Below are 17,536 nucleotides of genomic sequence, written 5' to 3' on the forward strand. Positions count from 1 at the left end.
ACTTCCTGAGGCATTTCTAAAACAGTCATTATTGGGTGTTATTTATTCTGGATCTATTTGAATTGTCTAAAACATTAGGTTTTTTTTTTTTCCCTCCATTACCTTTTTATTAATTCATGTGATCTTGCGCTGGACAATTGATTTTAATAGAATTCGAAAACATTTTTGGAAATTAGCAAGAAAAGGTGGTCAATTTTGCATTTGAAATCATTTTAACTGAGTCGAAATATCAAAGGGTTAAGACACCATTTGTGTGTTATGTTCTTTGCAGTCGGTTTGTGGCGTTGGCTAACAAGGATGTGAACCAGGCAGGCAGAACCAAACTCGACCGAGAACGGCTCAAGTCCTGCATGAGAGAGATGGTAAGATCCACTTTTCTCAAAGCCAGAAGGAAGGATGGGGCATTGGGAATAAAGAGGGAGACAGTGCAGTGATTGACTTGCTTGATATTCAGCTGCTAATCTCAGCACCGAAAGTACATAACATGGATTTGCTATAAAGGCCAAGCAAGTCAATTAAATCCTGAAATAGAATTTTCACTACCTCGTAATAATTATTCACAGTCCATTTGCATGCATTTGCAATAATATCACAATTATATTATCTACGATTCAATGGTTATGTATTTCTGCAACTCAACTTTTAATTTGGCGGAATGCAACAGGAAGGCAATCTGTTCTGCAGGAACAATAAAGAGAATAAACACAGGCGAGGTGCTGAAGAGAGACCAGGTCACAGTGTGAAACTTTTTTTTTATTGTACATCGTGTCTGTGTATATCTCTCTCGTACGGAAGAGAAAAAAAAGACGTTCGTAATTAAAATTTTAGAGCACAGAATGTGAAGGTCAATTTGAAATTTGAAGTGAAGAAGATTAAAAATTGTTTAACCCTTTTATGAGTAGATCGACTGGATATATTTAGATTTTATAGCATTTGCAGTATTGTGGAGGTCCTGGATCAACATAATGACTTTGGCCTCATAACTCATTTATCTGCTTCCTGGTCATTTATGAATTTTGCAGATAGTTTGGAAAATCATGTTGGCGTGAACAGAGTAAAAAGGTTAAAGTAATAAGCGTAGAATATAATACCAGTAGAACACACCACAGCTATAGCACAGAAATTGATAGTTGTTTAAAGGATTTGTAGTTTCGGTAATGTCCGTGCAATTTAGAAAGAAATAACTTTAAATGCTTTAAAATGAATGGACGCACATTTCTATGCAACATGTTTGTATGTAAGATATTATCGCTACGGTGCTCTTCATCACCACTTATTATCATCTTACTCCCTGTAGGACAGCATGGGTCAACAGGCCAAACAGATACGCACTCAGGTGAAGAAAAACACAGTTCGAGACAGACTGAAGCTGGTGCAGATCTTCTTGCAGAGGCTGCGATTCCTTGCTGATGAGGTATAAACAAATCTTTCCATCTTGTACACCGTGATCCAGTTCAGGCTCGCAGGGCGCTGAAGCTGATGCCAGCTAACAATCTGCAAAGTCAGACACACCCTTGGACAGTTCCCCCGTCCATCACAGAGCAGAGACAGTCACACCTGCGAGCCATTTAAAGTCCTCACCTATGTGATTGTTTGGACATTCGCTGTACCTGAGGATGCGAGTCTCTCTCTATCCTGCCTTTGCCCACAGTCATCTGATATCAGCTCCAGCCCCCGATATAAAAACACGATAGAAAACTCATAGATGGATGTAAAAACTATAACGTGTTGGTCATTACTGGAAAAGCCATGTATTTGTTTTGTTCAGCCTCAGCACAGCATCCCAGACGTGTTTGTCTGGATGATGAGCAACAACAAGCGCGTTGCTTACGCCCGCGTTCCTTCCAAAGACATTCTCTACTCCATTGTCGATGAGGAAACGGGCAAAGACTGCGGAAAGGTCAAAGCTGTCTTCCTGAAGGTATTTTCCCTTGTACCTAACTCTCCGACACTCAGGTTCGACTCCGCGTCGGTCTGACGACCACATTGCAAGACCTCTTACTCTTTGCATGGGAGGAAAATACACATAAATAGACAGCAGCTTCTCAGCTTCTCCATACTGACAGCTCATTACGCCGCTGCCAGGTCTATAAACCACTCTGAGAACCACGGTATGATCTCCCCTGACTGTTTTTCCAGACTCAGTTTTTATGCGCTCCATCTTGTTATGATGCACTCGGTGATACAGAGTTTTATGTAATTTTCTTGACATTTTTTATAACTCTCAGCTGCATTAATCTCCCTCAGCCTAAAATTAGCCTCATAACTCCTCCTGTGCAGCTGATTTATCTCACCTGCTTTTCATCACTTTTCTCCAGGCGATCGCGGTAAAGCTCCATTTTTTTTCCCTGGAAAGTTATTATAGTTAAAACGATTTTTCAGATGAATTGATTTCCTTCCTGTTTATAACTGTTGATCTTCATTAACAGTTTAAATACTTTAATTCTAATTACAATGTTTATGTGAGCGGTATTATAAATGTTTTTATCTTCAGTATTGGTTCTATAAATAACAGAATTGATCTTAAGTTAAATAGATGGACAATAGCAAACTATCAAAGCTAATCTGTCTGAATTGATTCTTCAATTTTAGTAAAGTCATCAGTGGGGTTTTTTTCTGTTGTGACCAGTGATGTAATAATATATGCTTTGTCATTTTTACGTTGGGAAATCAAAGGTTAGGTAATTATCATCATACATTTATTATAAATAACACAACTGGTGAATATTGAAGCCATATGATACAATACTCACAGATATTAATATGTGCCATCTATAGCTGCTGTTTGTTTGTATCGGCTGAGTCTTTGTGTGAAATTATCTGCATGGTGTCAAAATAATACCATAGTGAGGATATTTCAATGCATAATCAATTGCACAGTGCACAATGTGTTTGCAATGAGTTCTTTAATATAAACAGATCTGTTTTGTTGTTGTGTCTTCAGCTGCCCGGTAAGAAGGGCTTCGGTCCTGCAGGGTGGACGGTTCAGGCTAAGCTGGAGTTGTATCTGTGGCTAGGCCTCAATAAGCAGCGAAAGGACTTCCTCGGCGGTCTGCCTAATGGTTTTGAAGAGATCAAAGCAGCTAAAATGGGCCCAGGTCTTCACTCCGTCCCCCCTGTCAGCCTCGTCTACAACAGTAAGCAAGAAAATGGCACAGTGTGACACTTGAGCACATCAGAGGAGCCGATCCAGACTCTCGTCAGCTCTGTTAGAGTGAAAACACTTGGCAGGGAACACTTCATCGCTCAAATTAACTGTCACTCAAACACTCATTATTGCTGAGCATGCAGTGGCACAGTTATGTAATCTTCCTGAAGTGCACTGCAAATCTACTTCAAGTAGCGCGCTTACAAGGAAGTGATTTGTTTATTTTTTTTCCCTTCTTCTTCTCTTCATGATGAAGTTCCACAGGCAGTTGTATCTTCTGTCACTAGTAACTTTGAAAATAATAAAAAGAAGAAAATGAACAAGCTCTCACAGAAGGAGACATTTAGTTGTTTTTAATCACTTTTACTTTTTGATTCACTCTCCCTCTCTCACTTCTAAGCAACGCTCTAATCCATTCATGCTTTATGTGTCCCTCACCTTATGTGATTCTCTTTTAATGAAAGAAATATTAGTTTTAACATCCAGTCAGTACTTTTCTTTCGCCCCCATCATTTCTAGTTTCCTAGCAAATCACCGCCCTTTCGGAAGATACCAAAGCAAAGTCAGACTCACTGCTCATCTGATGTGTTGTGTGTTTTTGTGCGCGTGCCACAGTGAAGCAGGTGTTTCAGCTGCGAGCGCACATGTACCAGGCTCGAAGTCTGTTTGCAGCCGACAGCAGCGGCCTTTCGGACCCCTTCGCCCGGGTCTTCTTCTCCTCGCACAGCCAGGTCACCGAGGTAACGGACAAGTGTTTGTGTGTTTGTGTGCATTTTATAAGTAATGTGTTTAGATCACATGTCGACAGACTCTGTATATGTGTGTGTGTGTGTGTGTGTGTGTGTGTGTGTGTGTGTGTGTGTGTGTGTGTGTGTGTGTGTGTGTGTGTGTGTGTGTGTGTGTGTGTGTGTGTGTGTGTGTGTGTGTGGGCAGGTTCTGAGCGAGACTCTTTGCCCTACTTGGGATCAGCTGCTGGTGTTTGATGATGTCGAGCTGTTTGGCGAGGCGAGCGAGCTGAGAGACGACCCTCCAATCATAGTCGTCGAACTCTATGACCAGGACACTGTGGTAGGATCTTGTTTTAAAACACCGCGTGTTGATCAGCTTCACAGGAAGAAGTTGGTGATGATTAAACTAAATGTGCTTTGCCTCTCCATCCCTCGTCTTCTTACTGCCCGTCCACCCTTGTCTCACTCCACCCTGTCCTGCACATCAAACTCAAACAAACATGCTGTGCTGGCTAAACAGAGTGTGAAATGCATTGCAATGGTAGATTTAGTCTTTTAGGTTAGCTGCTGGTGAGCTCTTATTGTTTTAAAATGAAGCTGCATGGAGCTTGTTCAGCTTGTTTTAGTTGTAATTTATTGCAATTCTTATTCATAAAAAGACAGCTTTTTTTTTTTCTTAAAGCTGTATGTTTTTTGTTTTTTAAACTGGGTTTGTGGAATTTTTTTACTAGCTTTCCCTTTTCAAATTGCATCCTTTAGCCTCTATCAATCAGTTCTAGCTATACTGACACCTCACGGCTGCCTTGGAAACTGCACCTCCCTGACCCCTGTCTTAATTCCCTCCCTTATCCTCTTTACTGTCTTGACTGGCTGCTGTCACACCACACGATGTACAGGGTAAGGCAGAGTTCATAGGTCGGACATTTGCGAAGCCCACCATCAAGATGTGCGACGAGCATTATGGCCCCCCGAGGTTCCCGCCGCAGCTGGAGTACTACCAGATCTACAGAGGGAACTGCACTGCCGGAGAGCTGCTGGCCGCCTTTGAGCTGCTGCAGGTGATAATATCAATATTCCTGGTGATGAATACACACGTCCACCCAACGAAATACATACGTATTTATTGTAAGTCAAAATATTTGTATTAAACTGCATTATACTTGTTTAAAGTCATAAAGTGTTGTTTACTTCATATCTTGACATCATGAATCAACATTTAGATTCTGCTGTTTGGAAAAATACACTATAATTCAATATACTTAGTATATATATACTTAATTAGACTTTGATGATTATTGATATCTTTGGCTGATCCATTGTCGGGACTTGTGACACACACACACACACACACACACACACACACACACACACACACACACACACACCTCTTTAAACAAGGTGACTGTGTTGTCAATTTTGTCACTAAACTTTGTTTTTCACAAATCTGTGACTCTTTACTTTCGTTGACTTTTCTCACTCTTTGTCTGTTCTTCCCAATTTATTTTCTCCTTTTCTTTGGTTTCGCTGTCATATCCTCTTGTCCCGTCTCGCAACATGACAAATCCCATTTTCTCCTGTCATGTTTCTCCGGCCACCATCACCTTTTCAAACATCCACTTCCCCTGTTCTTTCTTCTTGTTCTTCTTCTCCGGTTGCCTACAGGTACCCTTCGATGCGGAGGAGATCAGGCGAGCTCTGATCGCTGTCCATAACTTTGCTGTTCCTCAAATCAAGGTTCTCTTTTCATTCCCTCTTTTCATCCCACTCTGTCTTACTGTTTGATGTTGCTGCTTTCAGTCCGTCTGTACTACAATAACTTGGTTTTTCTGTGCCAATACGGCATAAATCACTTCAGTTTCCCTCTCTTCTTTAAAGCTGTAACACTTTAAAATATGGTGTGTTCAGATAACCACCGAGGAAACTAATGAAATAATGGAGTAGTTAAGTTCCTTTCTGCTCCGTATCACCAGATCGGTCAGGGTGGCAGGGTTGATCTTCCTCCTCTGGAAGGATCAACAGACTCAGAGCGTGGTCCAATCCTTCCTGTGCCGCTGGGAATCCGGCCTGTCCTGAGCCGCTACCGCATAGAGGTGAATTCGACTTCTTCTCTTGGTTTTCAAGTCAGGAGATCCCCACTTTCCAACTCTACTGCATTTTTCTTTTCTGCTTCAGGTTTTGTTTTGGGGTTTGAGGGACCTAAAGAGAATCAACTTAGCGCAGGTGGACCGGCCCCGGGTGGACATAGAGTGTGCCGGTAGAGGCGTTCAGTCTGTCCTCATCCAAAACTACAAGAAGAATCCTAACTTCAGCACGCTGGTCAAATGGTTCGAGGTGGTAAGTGTAAACTCCAGCAGTTTCAAAGTACTCACATTCTTGTGCTGAATACACAAACGTGGCTTTATTTCCTGCAGGACCTTCCTGAAAATGAGCTTCTCCATCCACCGCTCAACATCCGGGTGGTGGACTGCAGAGCGTTCGGCCGCTACATCCTGGTGGGCTCCCACGCTGTGAGCAGCCTGAGACGTTTCATCTACAGCACTCCTGACAAGTCCTCCAACAACTGGGCCACTGCAGGTACCGAAACCCACCTGACGGGGTCGATGCATTAGTTAGTACTGAGTTTATCGCTCTGGATATGTTGTGTGTGTGTTTGAATTGGCAAATTTTATTATGAGATCCTTGAGTTTTTCTTTTATAAAGACACTCCTGTCAAATGCAGTTTGATGAAGGTTAAAGGCTGAAAGCCGTCAGTGCCTTTTTTTTTTTTCATAGAATGAGTGGGGAAACCTTGACGATTAAATACGTGATTCTTTAATTATATTTAAATAATGTATCCTTTCTGATATGTATACATTTATTCAGTCACGACAGGTGTCAAATATTTTTTGTAGAAATACAGCAGAGTGGAGGGATCAATTTATGATCAACAGGTAAACCAAAGTTAAAATCAGTCCCACTCATCATAAAAAAAGAAATAAAAAATCATTATGCACTAATTCTCCAAAGCCATTGTAATTATATTGAATTGATGTTGTTTTTTTTATAATCTATTATTTCTTGTTGTTTGGCCCTCCCTCTCAGAGGTTTTAGAGCAGGTCAAGTTTTACAGCTGTTGACTTTTATAATGATATAAATGCAAAATGTGAAATATACTTTGTGGAGTATATACATTTGTCATTAATATAGTGCTGCAACCCACATCTGGGTAAAACTGGCTGGCTGGATGGATGGACTATAGGATAGTTATTTGTAAGACTTATGTATGTTTAATTTTTCTTTTTTTAATTGAATATCTCAATTTATGTGTAAGTAAAGTATTAGATTCGAGGATGGTGAAAGAAGCTAATGTATTATGGTAGAGTTGCATGTCCTTTTAATTTCAATCAAGTCTTCATCAAAATGTAAAGAGTAAAGTAATAATTCACACAGATTAAAATACTTCAGCTCTTTGATCTCCTTCATTAACTTTTCTGATTCCTCTGCTTACTCTCTGTCCTCACTTCCACCTTTCCTGTGTGTCTCCTTCCTCCCTCTGTTGTCTTGTTTCTCTCTTGCATGTCCCTGGCTGTCTTGTCCTTTCCTGCCGCCCTGCTGCTGCTGCTGCTGCTGCTGCTGCTGCTGCTGCTGCTGCTGCTGCTGCTGCTGTCTTTAACCCCGGGCTCCACCCCAGCTAAGCTAATGAATGGCTACATGGTCCTAACCAATGGCGGCTCCCAACCCCGCTCCTCACCCAGCCTCTCTTCCCGCACCTTCTCTCGTCCCGCAGGTGACATCCTTGTCAATATGGACGGAGAGCCGCCGGTACGAAAGATGGACACAGTCGTCAAATTAGATCCTGTAAGCGTTTGAGAACACGAGACATTTGTGTATCTACGTATGTAGATTGTGGTAGTAGTGGCACTGCTTTGTGTACAGTCCTTTTTACCTGCCTCTGTATTTGTGTGGCTCATACCTGCTCTGTCCATTGTGTGTATTAACCCTTGCGCTGTTTCATGTGACGCCCCCCCTGTCATAGATGTCTGATGCTGTAGTAAAAGTTGACATGGTGAGTAGTCTTCCTGTGGTGTTTTAGCACCGGAAACATCGATTTTGTTGTTCCGTCACAATGAAAAACCACGCGACTGCAAATCACTTTAGTGCCTTTACTTCCACAACAGACTGAGGAAGAGAGCGACAAAGAGAAAAAGAAGAAGAAGAAGAAAAAGAAGGGAGGAGTGGAGGAAGATGACGAGACAGACGAGAGTGTGCTGGACTGGTGGTCTAAATATTTTGCCTCAATCGAGACAATGAAGGAGGTTTGTCTCCTCTGATATTCTCTTTCCCGCTCACATCTATTTGCTGTTGTGTGTCTCTCGCCGGGTTAGAAACTGATCAGTCTGACCGATTATCCTGGTTTGGATTTTCAGACCCTGAGAGCCCAGGAGGCGGCTCAAGCCGAGGCAGACGAGAGAGAGGACCTTGAGATAGCAGCTGAAGCGGCAGGTATTGATCTCCAGCAGATCAGTCGGGCTGCCGGCCAGAATCTCTGCTGCTTTGAATGGATATTTCAGCAACACTTGCTCACGAGTTTTGCACGTTTGCAAATTGTTTTGTCTGCTTTCGGTCCGTTGCGCTCAGATTGAGCACGAGAGGCATCGTGTGCGTTTCCTGCTCTTCCCCCACTTCCTCCAATGCATCCACCCTTTATCTTTGATGTTATCATACACATAACCATTTTCTTTGCATCGGCATGTGTTTCCAGCCCTGCAATGCTTGATGAAAGCTGGCTGATGGATTTTCACTGAAATGTGTACACTCATGAAATATTTATTGATAAACTGAATCATATGTAAGATAGCACTTCTGGATGCCCCTGGTGTGTTAAGGAGCAATACTTTTTTCAGGGTTCCTATCAGTATTTGGTTAAAAAAAAAAGTGTAAACACTTGAGAAGATTCTTTTGATTGTGACATTTCAGTAAATGTGAAGCTTCATGTCTCTTAAATCGTGCCTGTGATTTTTAACATGATAGGACTATTCCTTCCCTTTATGCATCTTAACCCTTAATCAGACAAGTAATAACAGTTTGTAACTTACTCTTTTCTCTCAAATTAACAGTAATATCACAAAGACGGTCTCAGATCAAAGCGCATGCAGGTAAATCACCCAGAATTTGACAGAAGTATACACACAACATGAGGAAATTTGTGTTTTGTAGATTACTTTCTGCTGTTCCTGTCTATAGAGCTTGTGCCATTGGGAAAACGTGTTTATTTTCCATTGACATGGTATCATATCAGTAAGGAACGTGTAAAGCAGAGCAAAGTATGTGAGTTCTTGCTATGAAAGATTTGCTAAATCTTCCCTGCCCATGCCAGAGTTTTTATTATGGTTTTGACTCTTGACACTAATGGCCTCAACCCCATTGAACACATGCGGGAACAGCTTGAGATATGCTGACTTGCAGCAAATTCGGTCATAAAATGTTGTCTGGCACTGGGGAGGGTAGATTTGGCACCAATCAAGGAAGCAATACACAGGTTTTCCAGTGTTATAAAAAAATATTGCCAGAAAGCATTGTAACAACAAAGAAATAATGTAACTAACACAAATTTTCTCACTTTTTGTGAATAGTTGAGTCAGTCTAAATTCTATGTTTTGGGTACCAGGCCTCAGTAGTGTAAAAAATCTGACATGCATTAATATGCAATATGTGATTTTGATCAATTTGACACTTTTGAACACATTTCATTCTATGGAATTTGAATGAAACTTTGGATATATATGTAAATATCTCTACACACGTCTTTAATTTGTAATGCATATTTTTCACGTTTCACAGTACTTCAAGTACCCTGTAAAGATATTGAGAAAGAAGAGGTGCTGTAAAATGATCTGCCTCTTTGCATTTGCTTCACCACCTTAAGCACAACTTAACTAACATCTAACTGGTGTGCAGTTTCTCTTATTCCACAACGATGAAATCCCTGTGTCCTGCAGTGCATCTGTACATGACTGCAGCAGGATGATTGTACATAGGACTACATTTACAACAGCATCTTAAGGAAATTCAGTCCCTGTCAGCTTTCATGTGAACGTGTTTCATGTTGTGCCGCCTGCAATTTTGCAACCCCTCTTCATGAGTCCAACCCTACTTTGTCCACCTCCATCTCCACTCACCCTTTCAATCAGATATCAAACCAGATGACCTTCTTCTAAAAGGCTCCAAGATAAAGGAAAAGAGCAAAGAGAAGAAGAGCTCCAAGGACAAGAAAAAGGGTCATGCTGCAGACGGCGCCGAGAGGCGTCCAGTTAAAGCGAGAGTGGATGAGCTGGTGGTGAGTGTGTGAAACACATTCATACAAAAGGCCGCCTGCACGCAGGGATACACACTATGAGCCTTTGCTTTGTTGGCTTACGCAGGTATACAATAAAGAGCTGGAGACCGAGTATGGCAACTTTGAAGACTGGCTTCACACTTTCAACTTGTACAGAGGAAAGGCTGGAGACGACGACGAACACGCTTTGGATGACGACAGGATTGTCGGAAGATTCAAGGTGAAAAAAAAACTGTAGAAACTGTTTTTGCCCTGAATGAATTAAAAGAAAATATATATGAAAAATGTGTTTTCTTTGATCCAGGGATCCTTGTGTATGTACAAACTGCCTCTGTCTGAGGAGATCACGAGAGAAGCTGGATTCGATCCTAATATGGGCATGTTCCAGAGCATCCCGCACAACGATCCAATCAACGTCCTCGTGCGCGTCTATGTGGTCAGGGTGGGTGACATCCTCAACAATTCATTCTGTGCGAAAATCAGAACAGTGATTACAGAAATAATATTTGTTGGATTTTCTTTTTTTCCCCCCACTTCAGGCTACAGACCTCCACCCAGCTGATATTAATGGGAAGGCTGATCCATATGTCGTCATCAAGTTGGGAAAATCAGAGGTCAAGGATAAAGAGAACTACATCTCCAAGCAGCTTAATCCTGTATTTGGAAAGTGAGTAGAGAGAAAGGTAGTGGAGGCGGGATTAGCACTATCATCTCACAGCAGAAATAACTATGATTTGAACCTGCTGGCTGAGGAGGCCCTCATCTACATTGAGTTTGCATGTTGTTCTTGGAAGTACTCAAACTTTCTATCCCTATCCAAAGACATATTTTCTTTACTTTAATTGAAGTCTGTTCGTTCTCCTTGTCTATGCATGTTTTTGGTTTCCTCCCACAGTCTAAAATAAAAACGGATCTGAGGTTTCTTTTTCACTCCGACTGTGCCCATATTTGTGAATGTGAGGATGAAGTTGTTGAGTCTGACTCTCTTTTGTGGAGTGAAAGAGAAACATCCTGTTCCTGGTTCAAGGGGAAAGTACTCAGGCTTTCATGACTCTAGCAGGAGAGTAGGAGAATAATACAATGCAAAATACTAATGAATGGGAGAAACCAGACACTGCATTGTCATGAATATTGAGTCACATTAATTAAACCTAACAATAAGAGTGTCCCTGGTTCATCCTGTATTTTGACTCCGTCTGTTGCCCTCTTTAAATTGCTCAGTTTCTTTAGTATGCTTGTCTGTCCTCAGGTCATTTGACATTGAAGCCACGTTCCCCATGGAGTCCATGCTGACTGTGTCCGTGTACGACTGGGACCTGGTGGGCACTGACGACTTGATTGGAGAGACCAAGATCGACTTGGAGAATCGTTTCTACAGCAAATTCAGAGCCACCTGCGGTATTTCATCCAACTACTCCGTGTGAGCATCTGTTTGTTCATTTATTCTCTTGAAGTTACTGGTTAACCGGCACTGTATGAAATTTTAAATCCAACTTCTCAGTCAAAGTTCACTCTGTGGAAAATAACAAATTTCTCTGATCTCTGACTTCTATTAACATCTTTGTTATTTATTGATACAAGCCATGGATATAATATTTGGAGGGACCCTATGAAGCCCAGCCAAGTCCTGGCAAAGCTCTGTAAGGACGGCAAGATTGAAGCACCTCAGTACGGACCGGGAGGCAAAGTGAAGGTGGCTAATCGAATATTCACGGGACCAACGGACATCGAGGATGAAAACGGTATTTAACAAAGAATCTCTACGATCATCTGACTGTCTTGAATGACCTACCGGTTAAAAGTGTTTCTCGGAAAGTTGAATCACGATGGAAAAGTTCATATTCCCCATAATTTAATCCAGATTAACCCTGCATGAACTGAAATATTTCAAGTTGAATTTCTTTGTTTATGATTTTAACTGAATATATTCAAAATGTAAGATATTTTATTTATTTATTTATTTATTTTAGATTAGAATTATCACAAATAAAGTCTCAAAAATGTTTTTGTGTCTTTTAGTTCATCACATATAAACAAAAATGTATTTGTTATTTATATGTCATGAGTTAGGAAATAAAATAGAAAATATTAACTTTTTAGTGATAATCACATTTCTTGAGATGCATCTGCAAGAGAGCGATTTGATTTTGAAGTTGTGATTACGCCTCCTCTCTTTCACCAGTATAATGTGTTGTTTTCATTTTTAAAAATTAGTTCAACACTTCTTTCTCACTGTATATTGAAAATTATTTCTTGTTTTTATTCCTTTAATTTATTTATTATAGAACTTTTTTTTAATTCACAGTGTCAACCTGGCAAAAGGTGAAACATTTAGAAGGAGAGGGGATAAGGGTTAAAAAAAAAAATAAATATTAACACCAATAGTACAAGTACAATTTAGAAATTACATTTTCATGTTTTTACTTCCCCTATTATTGTTTTGGTTTTCTATTTTTGGTTCTGCGCTGATCTCTCAGGTCTGAAGAAGCAGACAGAGGAGCATCTCGCCCTGACGGTGTTGAACCACTGGGAGGAAATCCCACGGCTTGGCTGCAAGCTCGTCCCCGAACACGTGGAGACCAGACCCCTGCTCAACCTGGACAAACCCGGGATCGAACAGGTGGGAGGAGAGCAACGTTTTTTTCAGGGGGGTGTGGAGAACAGACCCTCCCTTTAGTTGTCAAATCTTTCTTCATCTGCTTCATTTTTTTTTTATCTATGGAAGATACAAAATCCCTCACCTTCTCATAGTGATTAAATCTACGTCACTGCAGATGATGGGTAAGCAAATGGCATTAAGGGCTTTTGTTTTGAAAGTAAAGTTCAGTCCTTGTATCAGGCTGCCATGCCTGTGACATCTTTGGTGGTTCACTGTGCCTGATTTTAGTACTTTAACATTTGTTCTCAAAGTGTAAAAGTTTGTCTTTTGATGAAAGAAATTAGTTGAAGCTACATTTCTTCCTTTAATATAATTTATTGTCATAAATAAATGAATAAAATAAATAAATAAAAAAATAAAAAAATAAATAGTTAAGCCTTCCCCTTCAGAAACATCTCTCCCCCCTGATTTCTCCACCTTGCATGAAACACATCAGTCTGTTAATGATGATGTGCATCTCTTCCCCTCCAAGGGCCGTATTGAGATGTGGGTGGACATGTTCCCGATGGATATGCCGGCTCCTGGACCCGCGATTGATATATCACCACGTAAACCAAAGAGGTACCTCTTATCACCCTGTTACATTTTGAGATTTTTACCAAAACAAATACCAATGTGAGCGATCCTCTGAACGCTGCTTCTTAAGTGTCTAAAGTTCTTGAGTTTCTTCAACAGAATATGTAGTTTTATCCCCAGCTTAATTTTTGGTGAGTCTGTTTGAATAGTTAGCTCTTTATTTGTATGAACTAGAAGTCCAACTCTGTGTGTCCCTTCCTCCCCCCCTTACCAGATATGAGCTCAGGGTGATTATTTGGAATACAGACGAAGTAATACTGGAGGACGATGATTACTTCACTGGGGAAAAGTCCAGTGACATATTTGTCAGGGGGTAGGTACAGCGGGACGGGGCAGCCAAGCCTCATCCCGTGGGTGTGAGCCGTGTGTGGACTTTTTGTTTTGTTTTGCAGTTAACCTTTTTTTTTTTTGTTTGTTTGTTTTTGTTTCCATTTTTCTGTGTGCGTATTTGTGTTGTTTGTCGTGTCCCTGTGTTTGTGGCGTGTCTCCTGTCTTCCCGTCTGTCTGTCACCCTTTTCTCTCTTCTCTGGTCAATGCTCTGCTGATGTCTAGCTTTGAGCTTCGTGTTGTTATTTGGAACACTGATGACGTAATACTAGAGGACGATGCTTTCATGACAGGAGAGAAGATGTCTGACATCTATGTCAGGGGGTAAACACACGATACCATCGCATGGCTCGTACCAAAACAAAATCCCTTCTTTCCTCCTCCTGAAGCTCTTGAATCTTTTCTTTATGGCTCCTTCCCGTTTGAAATCTTCACCCGGCACGCAACCTCGCTTGTTTCAGACTTTCCTATGAGCACGCTGAGAGCACATGACTCAAGAAAAATGTGAAACGTGACGACCAAACCACATGAAAAACCTGGAAAAAAAGAAAAAGTCAAATTTTTGCTTACATAGCTGTAACATTGTAGCCTTCATTCATCTGGACATGACCAATGTTATTAGTGAACTTTGACCTGGTAGTTTATGTATTGTATTTTGATCAATAAGAAAATTTAAGGTCCAAAAACAGTTTATTTAATTTTTTTGTTTCACAAAAAGTGCTGCAATTACCTCATTTTATATTATTAGTTAAAAAAAAAAAACACACACACAAAAACACTTCTTGTACTACCACTGTCATAAACCTTTAACTCCCTTATATATGATCTTTTTCTGAAATTTTTTCGGATGTTTGGACAATGTTGATTCATTGATCTAATTTTGACATAGAAACATCTTTTAAAGCATTTGTGAAAAGTGGTGCCATTGAAAAATGTTTGGAATGTATTTTATTATATGTCATGTTTGAGGTTTTGTGGTTTGGTCTTGCGCTACCATATCTACCAACTTACTATTTTAAATTTTTTTTATTATTTTTTTTAAATCAATGCAAAAACAATCAAAGCATGAATGTGACCTGTACTGTGCGATCACCGAGAACTTGATCAGAAGCGCCACATTAATAATGCATAGCTAGTTCTTTTACACTCTCAGGAGCCTCGTTTGTTTGACACTTGGATGTCATGAGGTTTTGGAAACACGACTTTGAGCTCTGTCAGCTGCATATCCGAGCTGTCAGTCTCCTGTCCTATCAAGTCTCAAAGGTGCCTTGTCAAATTCAGATCCGGTGACTGCGGAGCCTTTTAAAGTCCAGTGAACTCTTCATCATGCTATTAAAACCAGTTTGAGATGACTCCTGCTTGGTGAGATGGTGCAATGTCACACAGTCGTCAATGCAAACTAGATATGCTGTGTCAATCAGACCAAGATTGACTGATATGTATGAGGTTATAGTGATTGCCTGGCAAATATTTACACCATAACCACCAACCTGGACTGTCCACAGCCAGAAAGTTGGCTCATGATTCATCCTATCGACTCCAACTTCTGAGCCCACCATCTGCAGCTTCCACACTAATGGGAACTTATGAAACCAGACTTCTTGCTTGTTCCATTTTGGCAAGTCCATGTCCGCTGTCGAATCAAATTCTTGTTTTTGGCAGGAACAGCCCAACATGAATGTCTAGTTGCCCTGCCCATCTGTCTCGAGGTTTGGTATGCTGTGAATTCTGAGACCCTTTCCTGCTCACCGTACTACGTGTAGTAAACAATAGTTTTCTGTGCGTGCAATTCGTGTAGAAACCAGACGGGGGAGGTTTCTGAGAAGAATTTCAGAGGTGGAGTTTGACAGTGCTATTTATTAAATTAAAAGGCTTTTATTGTTCTGAATGTAATGCAGACCAGATAAAACAAATACACTGAGCATACATCAGATACTGTATGTCAATTGGTTTCAGGGCTATATATAAAGACCTACCCGCCTGGCTTCCTCTTTCAAATTAAACTAACTGTACTTTATTAATTGGCCACCACTACAGCCTCCTATCATACTTTATGTTACTTCTGTATCAAATACAAAAGCTTTTAACTGTGAAATTCCCTAGAAAGTCTGATCCCAATCAGAATGGGCTTTTAGATGATCCGAGGTGATCCTAGAGTTAATGGAGCGACCTGAAAACTTAAAGTAAGTGGCTTTATTTACTGTGAGATATAGATAGATTTTGTCCCCCTGTGAGGAAAGTCATGAACAAAAAGGGAGGAATATGTTACCTGAGCCCCCTTCCCCCATCCCCCATCCCCCCCAGCTTCAGACTGGCACTGCAATCACTTCCTTTTTTTTAGGTGTAATGTAACATGAATCCTCCCATCCATCGCTCTGCGCGCATGGCTAATTAGAGAGCTACACTAAGTTGCAGGTGCTCCTAATAAAGTGCTCGGTGATTGTATGCATGCCAGAATTTTAATGACACTTTTCTTTGCAGCCTAGATTTGACTTTATTTCTTTTTTCTTTTTTTTTGAGGATGATACAATTTTTGGTGCCTCCTCACTCGCACATCTCTAAATCAAACTCACTTTTCCCTTTGCGGGCATCACCTGAAGACCTCACTCTAACAAACAGGCTGCCATCTCTAAACAACCCTGAACACTGGGTGGCAAATACACTCTGAACAGAGGATGACTGTCACCGTGTGCTTCAAATAGCGAGCCCGGTTATATCATATTAGACGTGAACATAAAGGAGGACTGGGGTTGTTTCAGATGGATCTAATGTTGTCATACAGTAGTTGTGATTCTTCTGTTGAATCACAGGAGATCAAGCATGATTTCTTACGTCTGCAAACAAGTTAAAACTCCCCAATGCCCTCCAATCAAATCCATCGCAGTTTTTCAGATCAGTGTTTTCAAGCTGCTTTAGGTTGACAATAAGACTTTATCCGCTTACACACGGTGTTTGTAAGTCTTTTTTGTTTTATTTGCATGGCTTCGTAAGTGGTGTGAAACTCCAACATCAAATCAGATTTTTACATATCAGTCAACAACAGGTTTGACATGGTCATGTACTCATCTATATGAATCTGATTTGCTGTTGGGGAGCCACATTCTGTTTTTTTTATTTTGACCAAAAAGCATCATCTCTCTTGTTAGCAGACTGGTGTATTTAGCTTGTCCTTTGCTCCTGTTTAAACAACTCAAATTTTTATTGATTGACTGACAATTGCAATTTTCCTACTTGTTGGACCTTAGAGGTGCATGACTAACAACCCCCCCCCCCATTATAAAAGATAATCTACTCATCTCTGCAAAGACTCGCAGCTTTATAACTGATTTCTGTGGCGGTTTCCACAGATGGCTGAAAGGACATCAGGAGGACAAGCAGGATACCGATGTGCACTACCATTCCCTGACTGGTGAGGGAAACTTTAACTGGCGCTTCGTCTTCCCCTTTGATTACCTCATGGCTGAGGAGAAGATCGTCATCTCTAAGAAAGAGTCCATGTTCTCCTGGGACGAGACCGAGTACAAGATCCCTCCTCGTCTCACGCTGCAGGTCTGGGACGCCGACCACTTTTCTGCTGATGACTTCTTGGGTAAGAAAGTTAAGAGGGAAATACTAATCCCAGCACACATGAAATCCATGTCAGCATGTTTGAATAAGACGGACAACAGCCTGTCGTAGTGTCGCAGCCAACTGACAAAGCAGATTTTTTCTCACGATGACAAAAAAAAACAAAAAACTGCAGACGTGAAATCAAGTACAAATTAAGGTTTGACGTTACCTCA

The 17,536-nt window shown here is 40.9% G+C and overlaps 1 protein-coding gene across 1 annotated transcript in view; it reads left to right on the forward strand.

Moving 5' to 3' along the window:
- The window catches only part of otofa (otoferlin a), a gene marked incomplete at its 5' end in the record, with an annotated part of 77,761 nt that overhangs the window by 57,001 nt on the left and 3,224 nt on the right, over positions 1 to 17,536 (forward strand). Inside the window, 24 exons of the mRNA XM_080490309.1 lie at positions 272 to 362; positions 1,298 to 1,414; positions 1,769 to 1,921; positions 2,945 to 3,137; positions 3,764 to 3,888; positions 4,082 to 4,216; positions 4,773 to 4,934; positions 5,847 to 5,966; positions 6,049 to 6,210; positions 6,288 to 6,450; positions 7,547 to 7,713; positions 7,892 to 7,921; positions 8,034 to 8,171; positions 8,283 to 8,358; positions 10,047 to 10,192; positions 10,278 to 10,412; positions 10,497 to 10,634; positions 10,732 to 10,859; positions 11,442 to 11,612; positions 11,774 to 11,934; positions 12,670 to 12,812; positions 13,324 to 13,412; positions 13,642 to 13,740; positions 17,102 to 17,343. Of these exons, the coding sequence (XP_080346435.1) occupies positions 272 to 362; positions 1,298 to 1,414; positions 1,769 to 1,921; positions 2,945 to 3,137; positions 3,764 to 3,888; positions 4,082 to 4,216; positions 4,773 to 4,934; positions 5,847 to 5,966; positions 6,049 to 6,210; positions 6,288 to 6,450; positions 7,547 to 7,713; positions 7,892 to 7,921; positions 8,034 to 8,171; positions 8,283 to 8,358; positions 10,047 to 10,192; positions 10,278 to 10,412; positions 10,497 to 10,634; positions 10,732 to 10,859; positions 11,442 to 11,612; positions 11,774 to 11,934; positions 12,670 to 12,812; positions 13,324 to 13,412; positions 13,642 to 13,740; positions 17,102 to 17,343 (3,284 nt within the window). The remainder of the gene's footprint in view (positions 1 to 271; positions 363 to 1,297; positions 1,415 to 1,768; positions 1,922 to 2,944; positions 3,138 to 3,763; positions 3,889 to 4,081; positions 4,217 to 4,772; positions 4,935 to 5,846; positions 5,967 to 6,048; positions 6,211 to 6,287; positions 6,451 to 7,546; positions 7,714 to 7,891; positions 7,922 to 8,033; positions 8,172 to 8,282; positions 8,359 to 10,046; positions 10,193 to 10,277; positions 10,413 to 10,496; positions 10,635 to 10,731; positions 10,860 to 11,441; positions 11,613 to 11,773; positions 11,935 to 12,669; positions 12,813 to 13,323; positions 13,413 to 13,641; positions 13,741 to 17,101; positions 17,344 to 17,536) is intronic.

The sequence above is a fragment of the Lipophrys pholis genome, assembly GCF_963383615.2.
Source record: "Lipophrys pholis genome assembly, chromosome: 21".
Taxonomy (NCBI): domain Eukaryota; kingdom Metazoa; phylum Chordata; class Actinopteri; order Blenniiformes; family Blenniidae; genus Lipophrys; species Lipophrys pholis.